The 14,321-nt window shown below is 45.3% G+C and overlaps 1 protein-coding gene across 1 annotated transcript in view; it reads left to right on the forward strand.

The window, feature by feature from the left end:
• MID2 (midline 2) overlaps positions 1-14,321 on the forward strand; it is a 198,628-nt gene that overhangs the window by 167,579 nt on the left and 16,728 nt on the right. Inside the window, exons 5-7 of the mRNA XM_081848037.1 lie at positions 1,862-2,010; positions 5,572-5,699; positions 10,200-10,343. Coding sequence (XP_081704163.1) covers positions 1,862-2,010; positions 5,572-5,699; positions 10,200-10,343 — 421 coding nt within the window. The remainder of the gene's footprint in view (positions 1-1,861; positions 2,011-5,571; positions 5,700-10,199; positions 10,344-14,321) is intronic.

Here is a 14,321-nt window from a genome sequence, read left to right on the forward strand (position 1 = left end):
AGCGGAAGTGCATCCTTGGAATGGATTGCTGGTGATGAGGTTGGCATCAGGGTAGGGGTTAATTATACCCTTTCTTGATGGAAGTGACAGGCATCCAGAGAGACGGTGGGGTGGGGAGGATGGGAGAGAGAAATACTGCAGCATTTCTGCCCATCATCGGTGGGGGCTCTGCCATCTTCCCTTCACTTGTCAGAGAAGGGCTTCAAACTGACAGGCTGCCCCAGGGCAGCTACTCCAGCTCTGATTTAGAAGCTGACAAGGAAGAGCGCTGAGAGCTGCTGTCATTTGGGCTTGGTTGGGCTCTGCACGGCACACAGAAGTACCCAAATAATTCAGGGGAGGGAATCAGAACAAGCCATCTGTGTGGGTCAAGCAGCGCATCCCTTTTCAGCATTCAGACTGTCCAGCTGCTACTGCAGTCTGAAAAATAGACAGCATTAGGATGGATTTATTGAGAGAAGGGGACAAGAGAAATAATTGAATGGGGAGGGGGCATGCGTGTGTAAGAAAGGGAGGGTGTAGGGCAGTTCTCGTCCTGCCCACCATTGATATGAGGACACTGGAAAAGTTTGCATAAGGAAATGCAGACCATGGGCTGAAATAGCTTCTCCACCTGTTTTAGATCCTGCTTTTCCTTCAAGGAGCTGAAAGTGGCATACGCGATAGTAGTGACTGGCCCAAGGCCACCCAGGAATCTTCATGACCAAGGGGTGATTTTGAAGCTGTGTCTCCACTGTTCCAAGCCCAGCCCTCTGACCAATGTGCCACACTGGCTCTGCTGTATGAATGGGACAAGAGTTCTTTTGCAGCAGGAAGAGAATTCTCATGTTTTTCTCCCAGGGACATGACTGGACAGCTCATGTCCAACCTTTGTCCACTTTCTAGTGTCAGTACTTTTTTAAAAAAATCATGCGGTGTATGTGCACCTGTAGCTATTTTCCAGCAGGTGTGTGTCCAGAACTTTTCTCTTTTTAAACCATATTTCCTTGAAATGGACTTCATGTGCAGCTGCCTCTGGGCACATGTACATAATTAATTGAGCATAATGAATAATTAACACAGAAGACACAGCCTAAAAGGGAGAGACAAAACGATAGAGATCCAGCTACGTTGCTTGAGCTTAAGGCAGCCAAGGAAGGATGAAACTTGAAGGTCAGTCAGTCTGAACAGGCTGGCAGAAGGCTAGACTAGGATGTGGTACCATTCACACAATTAGCAATCACTTGAACTGCTTTATTTTTAATGTAAATTGCAAGTGTGAGGTGAGGGTTCTTAGGTGCATGAATAGTTCCATGTTTTCTTTGGCCTTAAGCTTGGCATGAAATGGGCAAAGGAAACCAGTCTTATACAGCAACCATTTCAATGTATTTCTTCTTGTTGATTTCCAGTGGTGGAGTAGCTGTGTCCTATACAATTTTGGTCCTATTGACTTGCTTTGCCATTGAAGATGCTGGAGAGATGAACACTGAGTGAGCAGCAGGGGGCTGAGGCGGCCTATTCTGATTCCAAGCATATAGATGTGGATATCCTCAGAGCCTCTAAGAGCTGTTCTTTCCAGTAGGACCTCCAAGGCCTAAATTCCTCACAGAGAAAGACCTTGCCTGGGGATACCACAATACTTCCCCTCTTCCCATGGTAGTTCTTTTCATCTGCTTGTTCATTCTGCAACCTCCCTTGTGAGGTCACTTCATTTCTCTCTCCCCATCCCATGGTTTTTACTTTTGATGTGCTTGCCAGTATTTCAGTGATATAAGCCACTGCCTTTGAATGTCACCTGCCTGCTTCCCTGTGCACTAATGAGGCTTCAGTTGTTTCTTCAGCAAAACCTGTTGTTTTTTCCCCGTCTGCCCATTTCTCCAAGGTGATGAAGCTGAGAAAGCTGGCCCAGCAGGTAGCCAATTGCCGGCAGTGCCTGGAGCGGTCGACTGTCCTCATCAACCAGGCTGACCACATCCTGAAGGAGAATGACCATGCACGGTTCCTGCAGACAGCAAAGAACGTGGCAGAGAGGTATGGCCTTTTACTCCTTAAAATGACTGGGACAGCATGCAGACCTATCTGGCCCACAAAATAATGCCCACATGCTCTACCAGTGAGCTTTGTCCCTCTTGTTGAACATAGAAATAGTCTTTACCTCAAGTCAGACCACTAATTTATCTAGCTCAGTACACAGTGCCTAGGGCAGGGATAACCAGTGTATTGGTCTGCAAATGTTACTGGAATGCAGTTCCCATCAGCCCCAGCTGGCGAGGCTGTATTGAACACCACCCTGGGATCTTTGGGCAGTATATAAATCTAATAAATCAAATAAAAATCAAATATAGCCACAACTTCCATCAGTCTCAGCTGGCTTGGCCTATGACACTGGTCTTCCCCTGGTGGGTTGGGACCCACTAGTGCAGCCTTTCTCAACCTGTGTGTCCCCAGATGTTGTTGAACTACACTTCCCATCACCCCTAGCTAGCAAGGCCAGAGCTCAGGGATGATGGGAGTTGTAGTCCAACAACATCTGGGGACCCACAGGTTGAGAACCGCTGCACTAGTGGGTTGCGGCCTGATCCAAGGTGGGTCGCAACAGGAGCACTAGCACCCTACAGATATATGGCGAAGGATTAAGAAATGGGTCCCCAAGTGGACATTTGTGTTAAAAGTGGGTCTGAAAAGGTTGAAGATACTTAGCCTGTGATCAGGCACCATGTTGGCTGCTCTTAGTCTAGAGTTTCAAGACGGGGTTTTTCTCAGCACTACCTGAGTTGACCAAGGATCAAACTAGGGACCTTCTACATGAAAAATATGCACTCAAACACTGAGCCTACAGCCCCTTTTCTGTGGATGGAACCACCATAGATGGAGGGAGTGGAAGTGGCAGAATCTGGCAGGTATTTGCAAATCGATTCAGGATTTAATGGTTGATTTAATGAGAATCCCATACTCCTGCTGTCTCCGCACCTTGACCCAGTGCCTCAGACAGAATGTCACAGGAATTAAAGCAATGCTCAAGATCCGTTAAAACTGAAAGCAGCTGTTTGGGTGACGGCGGCCTCAATGTTTGTGTTTCATCTGCCTGCCCCAGGGCCTAAAGCTTTTCTTAGGGTTCAAAGCACAATGGTCTTGGGATGACAGCTGCAGCTGCAGGTGTTCTTTAGAGGGATTCAGAACCAGCATCAGCACATGCCATCCTTGGGCAGCTGCCAGGACTCACCGCTGGTTGCCTGCCCTGCCCCCCAATGGCCCAGAACTCAGCAGCATCAGGCAGCTACATCTAACCACCCTTTAAGTGTCCCACAAGACCCACCCAGGCCCAATGACAGCAGAGGAGACCCACCAGAGACTACCTCCCCCAGGGGCCCTGGCGGATTTCATCTGTTTGCTAGAGAAATAAAGGACTGAATCTGAAGAAGGATGGGGAGGAAGCTGCATAGAGGGCAGGCACTAGTGTTAGTGATCCTTACTATAGCAACAAGAGTTTCCTCCAGTGGCAGTAGAGGGCTCCTCTGGGCAGGTATCCACCTTTGCACGGATGTCTGTACATGACCTTGAATCTTTTCAAGCACTTCGGTTTATTTTCAGTTCTTCTCCTTTCCCCCCAGACTCTATCACACAAGGGAAGGAGGAGTTTTGGGTTTTGTTGCTTTCAATTATTTACAGATTTAATGTGAACTTTCTTTAAGTACACGAGAGCGCCTCCAGCTCGGCCAAATTAACAGCTTGGAGCGGGAGCTGCTTTTGCAGCAGCGTCAAAACGCCAAAGAGATCAGAGAGAATGCAGAAGTGGGCCATCCCCCCATCAGGCCAGGGAAAGAGACCGCAAGCGCTAGTGCAAATATGCTAGGCTGATTGCTGCCAAACAGGATCAGACTCTTCACTGTCATCCCATGAGCAAGCCACAGTAGTCGCTGGGTAGTATCTAAAAACAAAAAGGGTGTAGGGGCTCAACACCTTCTGGGAGGCTGTTAGGGGACAGGGAAACCCTGCCTTATACCCCTGGAACATAGGAGTTATTTTTAGTTATCCTGTGTTGTGAGAAGGTAAATGCTCTGAGAGTTCCTTTTCCTTCTAACTTCATATGTTCACAGATTTTGGGATGGCTACTCTTGCTGTCCACTGGATTGCAGTTCTTCTTTGAAGCATGGGTTAGTTTGAGACATGGTTCACTCTTGAATCAGTCCCAGGCCCTGGATGTAAAATATGGCTTCATCTGCACTATACATTTAAAGCAGTATCAAACACTTTAAACAGTCATGGCTTCTTCCCCCACAAAAGAATAAAAATAAATCTAGTCTGCTATGGATGCTGAGAGTTGACAGGAGCCCCCTGTTCCTCTCCCAGAGCTACAGTTCTCAGATAGTTAAACAATCAATCTCTCTTTCTTCCCAGGGAACTCTGGGAATTGTAGTTCCGGGATGGGGAATAGGGGCTTCCTAGCAGTTTTCAGCACCCTTAACCAACAACAGTTCCCAGGATACTTTGAAGGGAAGCCATGGCTCTTTAAAGCAGCACATGCAGCTTTAAATGTTCAGCACAGATGGAGCCTATGTGTGAAGCCCAGAGCACTGGCCCATCAAATCCAGCAATATCTATTCCAGCCTTCCCTAGCCTGGTACCCTCCAGGGGCTGTTGGACTCCAATTCCCATCAGCTCCAACCAGCATGACCAGTGCTCAGAAATGATGGTCATTGTAGTTAAAAAAAAATAATCAGAGGGTACCAAGTTGGAAAAAGTTATTCTACTCTAACTGGTGGTAGGTTCCTCTGGCTCCGGGCAGATGCTTTGCCAGCACTCGAGATCCTTTTTAACTGGCAATGCCAGGGGGTTGAGCTTATGACTTTCTGAATGCAAGGAAGGTGCCCCTCCCCCTATAGTCAATGCTAGGACTCAAATATAGGGATTCAAAACATCCCATAGTGAGGGTTAAGGTATTGGGAGCTTGGTGGGGAAGGGGAACATGACAAGTATTTGACATTGCTATAAATTTTGAGAGTCATCTAGTCTAAATGCCTAAATAAACTGGGTCATAACCTGCTCTAAGATGAGTTCCACCATGGTCACTCTCTTCTTTTATATTCTTTTATAAAGTTTTTAAGTGAAGGAGAGGAAGGGAGACATAAAGATGGGGGAACAGTGGGAAAGATTGTGGTAGAGAGAGAGAGAAGGAGAAGCAAAAGGAAGTAGGGTAAAAATATTAAAAGTGAAGTATTATAGGTTGAAGTTAAATGTGGTACCAGGATCTGAAAAGGTGATGGTTACTGATCTGGAGGATTTGAGCCTCCAAGGGCTTCTGATTTCTACCACCTCTCCAAGCAAATGGGATGCATATGGCTCTTGTGGAGATCAAGGAAAGATTTGGGAATTGGGGAGGGGAGCTCATTACACAATCTTCCAGCTACCAGACTCTTGCACGGGCAATTGAGGTCCTGCATTTGAAGCCTGGGCGTCTCTCCTCCCCTCCTCTTCCTGCTGGTGGTTATATCACTGCCAGGCTGTTTTCAGCTCTTTAATCAAAAATCAAAGTGCCGCCTGGGAGTTACAAACACCACCTAATGTATATTGATGCTCTCTTCTGTCTTTCAGGGTCGCCATGGCAACAGCATCCTCTCAAGTTTTGATACCCGATATCAATTTAAATGATGCCTTTGAAAACTTTGCTTTAGATTTTTCCAGAGAGAAGAAACTGCTGGAGGGGCTGGATTATCTAACAGGTTTGTGCCGATTCTGCAATCCCAGCTCACCCTCCGCACATCCCCAAACTTTCCCCTGCTCCCAATTTGACCTGCTTTCTTTGTAAACCTGTCAGTGGAAATTTGGGGGCTGGGGGGCGGGATATGGCTTCCTTATCATTTGTTTCTTATGCTTTTTGGGTAATACCAATATTACAGCTCAGTTGGCATTTCACGGGGGCTCTGATTCCACCAAGTGCAGAACACAATGTTATCTGACTCGTCTTCTGCTTATTTTGAAATCCTGTGGAAGGGGGCAAGATTCCCTTCCACCAGACTCAAGCACAAATGGAGAGAGAAAGAGAGTCCCAGGGGCTGGCTAACAATGTCTTTTGACTCATCCTTAAGAGGAGACTCTGTTCTGCTTCCTGGCAGCCATAGTAGCAATAGGTTTCTGGTAAGCAGAGGAGGCTTGCTTACCTGCGGAGCTGGTAACATCAGCAGCTTCATAGCCACACACCTTTGCTGTATTTGTTAGCCAAGAAATGGAGTAGGTGGGTGATGTTTACTCCAAACAGCAGGTGCCACTTAAGTTCATTATCCAGGCCTGCAGGACCTGGTCCATGTATGCAAATGTCCTGCATCCACTTGAGGTGATGGGTGGGCATATGGTGTTTTTGAATGCTTCCCTACATATAATACTTCCTGCAAGTAGAATATAAGCAAAGTCCTCTTCTTGCTGTGCTGGGTTTCTGCATAGGAGCATTTCAAAATGGGGCTTTCCTCACTTTCATCTTGAGATGGTAGAGTTAGGGCCAACTCAAAGGGGACAAGAGGGTCATTTGTCCTAGGTTTCAACCTCAAAGGGGTCCTCAAATTTAGACACTTCTTAATGTGGGGGGATTTAATAAGTTTTGCAACCTGTTTTTATGCATATCAAGCTAAAACATTATGTGTTCTGTCAGCTTAGAACTGTAAATATGAGCAAATGCTTTAAGCAAACATTTTAATTTGGTAAAAAACATACATGTTTTTTGTAAACTGATGTAGAATTTGTCGTGTTAAAGAGCTAAAAACGTCTCTAAATTTTGATCTGAAAAGTCACTTCCAATGGCACAAGATTGTGATGAGCATGTCTTCTCAATCAGCTGATTATGTAAGCAAGCTATTTACTCTTTTTTGGTGCCTTATTTTGTTTTCAAGTGCTGCCATTTTTAAAAAAGCTTTTATTATGATCAGGGGCCTCCAAAACTGTACGTGGCCCCGGGTCTCTCTGGGCCTCTGAGGGGGCCTGTGCTCAGTCTACCATATCACCTCATTCTGTTGGACATTGACCAAGGCCATAGCTCACTGACAGAGCACCTGTTTGCATGCAGAATGTCGCATATTCAGTCAAAGACATCTCCTAGGGCTCATTGCCTGAGACACTGAAGAGCCACTGCTAGTCAGTGCAGCCTCTCTATGGCTCCCTTAGAAGCATGCATCTTTTAGGAGAAATTCTACAGAAGCCCTTAGGCCTCTCAGTCTGTAAATCCAATTGTTTATTGTAGCAGGGCATGTAAAAATTGGCATAGTGCAGAGGAATGTGACTTGTTCCCAGGGTTTCAATTAAAAAAATCTGGGTTTTTTAAAATTCCTTTTATTAAAACACACACATTCACACAGAGAGAGACATTCACACACAAGTTTTGACAGGACAGCTTGGCTTTAATTAGTTTATTAACCTGATTATGTCCAAATGTCTTGAGTCGTATTTCATTGTTTCAGCCTTAATATGTGATCTCTCTGTCTTTCGTGGACAGGAGGCCCTCCCAGCCATCTGTCGCATTATGCAAGGGGCCACGGATTGATTCTGGTGAAATTTCCCAGTGGACTGAAGCTGCAGAGAGAGAAAATTAAGCAGTGTGTTAATATCTGGAGTTAAATGGATAGTAGTAGATCCACCAAAGAGGGGTTGGGAAAGGAAGCAAGTGGCTAAGAGAGCTGGCATTATCCAGGGAAAGCCAGAAAATAAAGCCTGCCTGATGACAATGTGGTAGACAAAAAGTACTATGTGGCACCTGTCAAAATGCCAGCTCTACAGATCAAAGGGGTCAAGGTAGCATATATGGGGTAAGGCAAGTGATCTGGTCCCAGGCTATTAAGGACTTTATATATACCATATTTTTCGCTCTATAAGATGCACCCAATCATAAGATGCACCTATTTTATAGAGGAGGAAAACAAGAAAAGCCAGAAAGAGCCACAGACACGCTCACTCGGCGCAGCTCTTTAAAGATAGAGTGGCTCTTGCTGGCTTTTCCGGGAGGTGGGAGAAGGGACTGACGGGCTGCCCTCCGTCCCTTCTCCCACCTCCCTGAAAAGCCAGAGCAAGCTGCACAGCTATCGCTGAAGCTAGCAGAGCAAGAGCTGCGCAGCGCCTCTTGTTCTGCTGGCTTCCCAGCAAATCGGGATGAGGGATGGAAGGGATATGTAAGAGCTCCCTTCCATTCCTCCTCCCGTTTCGCTGAAGAGGCACTGCGCTGCTATCGCTGAAACCAGCAGAGCAAGAGCAAGAGGGATGAGGAATGGAAGGGAGCCCTTACGGAGCGCCTTCCATCCCTCATCCCGCTTTGCTGGGAAGCCAGCAGAACAAGAGGTGCTGCACAGCTCTTGCTCTTGCTCTGCTGGCTTCAGCGATAGCTGCGCAGCCTGTATTCGCTCCATAAGATGCACACACATTTCCCCTTACTTTTTAGCAGGAAAAAAGTGCATCTTATAGTGCAAAAAATATGGTATATATAAAGGTAAAGGACCCCTGGATGGTTAAGTCCAGTCAAAGGTGACTATGGTGTTGCGGCACTCATCTTGCTTTCAGGCTGAGAGAGCCGGCATTTGTCCACAGACAGCTTTCCAGGTCATGTGGCCAGCATGACTAAACTGCTTCTGGTGCAACAGAACACTGTGACGGAAACCAGAGTGCACGGAAACGCCATTCACCTTCCAGCCACAGTGGTACCTATTTATCTACTTGCACTGGCATGCTTTCGAACTGCTAGGTTGGCAGGAGCTGGGACAGAGCAATGGGAGCTCACCCCCTCGCGCGGATTCGAACTGCCGACCTTCTGATCGGCGAGTCCAAGAGGTTCAGTGGTTTAGACCACAGCGCCATCCACTTCCCTAAGGACTTTATATACCAAGAGTAACACACTGAACTTGGCTCAGTAGCAAATAGGCAACTAGTGCAGGTCTCTGAGCACAGATGTTAAAGGGTCTTGCTCTTCAACAACTGTGCTGCAGCATTCTTTACTAACTGCAGCTCCTGGGTCAAGTGCAGGGGAAGCCCCACATGAAATGCATTGCAGTAATCCATATGGGAAGCCCCAAATTCTTCACCCCCTTTATTAAGAAATTCAGACAATGCTGAGGCAAGGACACAATCTTTTGGGAACAGAGGAATTACATTATACCTGGCCTACCTTATGCAGTATTTGCTCCTCTGGCTGACAGTAACTTTCCAAGTTTTCAGGTGAGGGTCTTTCATATCACCTGCTATCTGATTTTGGGGTTTGTTTTTTAAACTGGAGATGCCAGAGCTTGAATATGGGACCTTCCACATGTTAAACTGAGCTACAAGCCGGTCTGCTCAATGGTACTCTGGCACAGCTCTTGTTCATTTCACTAAGACTTTCACAGGAGAACTTCCCAGGGCATTGTGCTCTGTTTTTAACTAGTAGGACATACAGGGTGCCATTAGGATTTTTCTCCTCTGGTGTCTGAATGCCCTGTGTTATCCCTACATATCACAGGTAACAATGGCATAAGATAAGGTCTTTGGGGAAATGATATGTTTGGAAATCTGCCCGTTAAACAACTTTAAGCAAATTAGATGTCTAGCTTTAGAAGCTGAAGAGCCTGTCAATTAACTGATTAAAGGAGCATGTAATTACATAGAGCAGCATTGCTTAAATGAGTCTTTTTTATCATTGTGAATGAAAGTGACATCCTGTGAGAACTTAAAATTCCCAGCTACCTGCAGCCTTCTGAAGAATTGTTGAGAGGGCAGCCCCATTCTTCCCCCACCATCATGATGGTTTACTCCTCTGTTTTCCTCCCCACCTCTATATACTTCCTGTGGACACCCCTTATATTTTATTTTAGTCCTTCATGTATTTTGTTAAATGTTTGTCCATCATTTTATTTTTTTAAAAAAGGAAAAGTTATGTTAAAAGAGTTGCAGAGCGGGGAGGTGGTGGTTTGCTATGGAATGGTTGCAAGCCAATCAGTGCTATACCAAACTAGCTTCTGTTGCAGTCTGACAGAACAAGTCTTCCGTGAACTCAGTCTGCAAGAGTAAACTGCTCACCTGAATTTTGACTCATTGATTACAATTTCAACAGTGCTGGGCTGTTCAAATAACATACTTAATCTAAGTGGATCACTTCTAACCTTTTTTCGCCATTTCTAGTGCTTTCTATATTTTCTGGTGGCTAACATGACTTCTTTAAGGCATCTCTGAAGCTGCTAACTTTCTGCCTCTTATGTCAACTGTTGCCCCCACAGCACCCAACCCACCATCGGTTCGTGAAGAGCTTTGCACTGCCTCTCATGACACCATCACTGTCCACTGGATCTCAGATGATGAGTTCAGCGTCAGCTCGTATGAGCTCCAGTACACCATCTTCACTGGCCAGGCAAACTTCATCAGTAAGTAGCTGTTGGCTAGCATCTATTTCCTGGACATGAAGTTCAACTCATTGTAGATGGGCCTGCAGTATTTTCCTGTGTTTTATACTTTCACCTTTTCACACCTTTTGCAAATCCTCTGGATCCAGAGCAACCAAGGCTATAATTCAGAAAACTGAGATAGGTCAGGACTGCTGTTGCTGAAGCAAACAGCTGTTGAAATGACAGAGGTCCAGTAAGAGATTCAGTAAGTGACTAGGGATTCCTAAGGAGAGAAAGGGTATATGGAATATGTGTGACTCTTTTCTTTAAGGGCCCCTCCAGACTGATTTTTCTGTAGGTATATTCTGCAACGTACCATTGACTAATAGTAAATTAGTGGTGGATTTATACTGGAATGTCCACATTTTTTTCTTAAGTGACTACTCAGTGTTGCCACATTATTGTAATCTAGAAGGATGCTCTTGCACTGTAATACAACAGATATAACCCCGCCCCCTCAAAACCCCACAACATTTGTGGAATGAAGTGTGTCAGGATTTCAGCAGGAGGCTATGTGGCATGCAGCAGTTGGAAGTAATACTGTATGTGCACCCCAAAAACCTTTGCAGGAACAAACAGTATCGAACGTGGCTTCATGTATAACTGACCCAATGCAACCATGAAAACAAATAATCATGAATGCACAATAAAAAGGACGTCCCGAGGGGTCTTAAGTAGAAAAGTCTTTCTCTCCCCCACCCCTAAGTAGTTCAAGTCCTGCTGCTCAGCCACACTTAGCTTTGCTCTGCACTTCCTAGGCAAAGGCTTTCCAGGCCTGTGTTTGAGTAGTTAGAGCAGAAAAGCTGTGTTTTGCCACTGAATTGGAGCAACAGCAACCCACTCAAAACCTGATTTCCATTTGCTCTCAGTCAGTGGTAAAACACAGGTTTTCCCAGAGAAAGTTCTGGGATCAAAAAAACAAGAAGAAACCATACCTCACTTAGATGTGGACCTGGGAAACCCAGACCTGCGCCTAGAAATGCAACATAAAAGGAAGTGTGGGTGAACCTTTGGTGGTGGCGATGATAATGATGATGATGATGATGATGATGGGGGAACACACTGAAAGGTTTGGAGTATATAAACTCGGAGGAAGCCCTGGGTCAGGCTATAAGGGTGAGTGTTAGCAAGACTACCAAGTAAACCTTTAGCCTTAATGTCCCAATGACAGGATCTGCTTGAAGGTTATCTGCTCAACATGGTTGCCTATGAGAATCTTTACTTACCATGGTTAAAATTGGCTTTGAGCCATGTCTCTCCTGCTTTATACAAGCAGATATCAATTCTGAGCAAAGCCCGCAGAGCAACCGCATGACTAGAACAAATATCTGAAGCAAACCTAAAAATGCATGAGGTATTCTTTATTAAGCTGTCTATATTTTTTTTCCTAACTACATTCTGTGCTGTGTAAACCAGAGGAAATTCACCCAACAATATCAGCATGTTGAAAGTGGATTGAGGGGGGTGCATGCAAAGTTTGACACATGGAAAAGGGATTGTCGGAGGCTTGCTATTTGACCTGGGCCTTCTGTACCATCACTGAGCTTCTGAAAACTTGAGTGGTGCTGTGGTAAACACAGTTCTGTTGGCGCTTGGAGAAGCTGGCATCATTCAGTGGCTTCTGCACTCAACTCAAGACTCTCAGCACAGCAATTTGATTGTGAATCGGCCCCTTAGCAAGGCCAGAATATTGCATGACTGTGATTACAGAGTGGAAAGAAGATGGTGTTGTTCGTGAGAATTTAAACTTAATATTGTAAAGGCAAATCTCTGAGTAGCTTGCTTTATTTCTGGTCTGTAATAGTTTGTCTCCAAGATAGCCCATCAAGAAAGTAATGGAGTTAAACTGCTGGGCAGAGAAGTGTAGCGGCCGCAGGTTAACAGGATGTGATGGAGTTAGGGCAGGAACACTGATTTCCCAAGACAGTTGTTGTTTATCGGTAATGAAACATGTCCACAGAACAGCCAGCTTCAAACTCTATTATTGCATATCCCTTTTATCCCTCCCCTTCCTTGCCTGTCTCTCATCAGTTAAAAATCTTTTTCGTTAAGCAAACAAGCAAACTTTTCATTTGCTAGTTAAAAGTCACTTTAGATAACGTGAAAAGACGCCATATGTATTTTTCTTTCTTTGTTATACAAGAAAATCTTTAATAAAAACTATTTTTTAAAAAAAAGTCAGTTCAGATGTTCAGGAGGAAATTAATATAGTGTCGTCCTCAAAAGAATATATTGCTTTAGAATATACCTAGGTAGAGTAAACCACATGGTTGAAGCCTCACCCCAATCTGCTATATTCCTGTATTCAAGGAGAGGTTCAACATGGAGAAGTGTTTGAACATGTGAATTCCTATCTGCATTCTGAAATGGCACATTCTTGAAATGTCTGTACCGTCTTTTCCTGAACGCTTGTGTGGCTGGCTGGCTGAAACATTGACTAGGTATCCGTTGTGCATACACCAAAGAATCACGCGATTCCCGGCACCACTTCCCTTTGGGGGTGGAGGTGGGAATGTGCTTTAACTGTATGGTGTGCATGTGGCCATTGTGGTGCAGACATAACATTGTAGAGCAGTACACCAATTTAGTGCGAGGAAATAATGGTTACAATATTTGGGAACAGATCGTACTTGGGACTTGTGGGAATGAACAGACCCTCTTCTATGCTTTCCTTGTCCTTTCTCTCTTTCAACCAGTGGGAAGATTGCATACCTTCTGTTCCGTTGACGATTGGCCACTCCCAAGGCAACCTTAGCAGAGAGGGTGTGTTAGTGAGGGGAAGTGTGAGGTTGGAAGAAGCTTCAATAAGGGTTCCAGGGAGCACAAATCCAGGCAGCCAGGGGAAAAAAGATGAAGAGGAGGAAAGAGTCTGAAGTTCTGCTCTTCACTCTGCTTCTTGAAGGGTTGACAACCCAATTTAATTGTTGCATGTACACAGTGGTGGGTGGTCCAGTGAATCACTCCATGTAATGAAACCTAGTCTCTGGAGACCAGCCGTCCAGGGAGTTGTACCAGCAAGCATGCATTACAGCCCATTTAGAGGTGCGCTTACAGTCAGCTAATAATACTAGGATCGATTTACTTTTTCTCCCCGAATCACATCACAATTCTTATAGAAAACGTCTCTCTTGTCTAATTACTCCTGCGGAAACTTTGTTTGGCAGGGAAGGGATTAACAAGAGGTTGCAAGTGACAACTGCCAATGCCTCATCGCTTAACATACTGTGTAGCCTGTGAGCAAGGAATTAGCACCTTATGGTTCCATGTCTTGATCTCTGTATCCTATATTTGGGGAGGCAGAAAGGCAGGTATGCAAAAAGTATGGCCAGTAGTTCCATTTACAGGACTGTTTCATTGGCTGACTTTGCTCTACTTCTGTAGCCCCAAATTTTGACCACAGTCATCTTCTACCTTGTCAGGCCAGGAAACCCATTTTCCATCCTGTTCTGAAGCTCGGGTCATATCCACACCATTGAAAGCACTCTCATACCTTTAACCATCATGGTGAATCCTGGGAATTGTAGTTGGTTTTTTTAAGGGTTCTGGCCACTGTAGCTTTTCTCAGCCTGGCACAGAGAATGATCTGTAACTGACCCTTGGACATGGTGTCAGGGTTTATGGGAGTTGTAGCCCAAAACATCTGGAGGACACCAGGTTGAGGAAGACTGACCTAGAGTAGGGATGGGGAACTTGTGCCTCTCTGGAAGAAACAGAGCACTCCGTCTTTCTCTGCCACTCACTTACCTGTGTGAAATTTCCCGTTGGGTCTCTTGAGCCCACAGCCTTGTAGAGCAGGAATGGAGAACCTGTGAACCTCCAGATGTTATTGGATTGCAACTCCCTTAGTGTGCCAATCCTATGGCCAGGGATGGTGGGAAATGTAGTCAACAGCATCTGGAAGCCCCCAGGTTTCAAATTCCTAGCCTAGAGCAAAATAAAAAATGGTGGTACTGTTGT

The sequence above is a fragment of the Podarcis erhardii genome (assembly GCF_964252035.2).
Source record: "Podarcis erhardii genome assembly, chromosome: Z".
Taxonomy (NCBI): domain Eukaryota; kingdom Metazoa; phylum Chordata; class Lepidosauria; order Squamata; family Lacertidae; genus Podarcis; species Podarcis erhardii.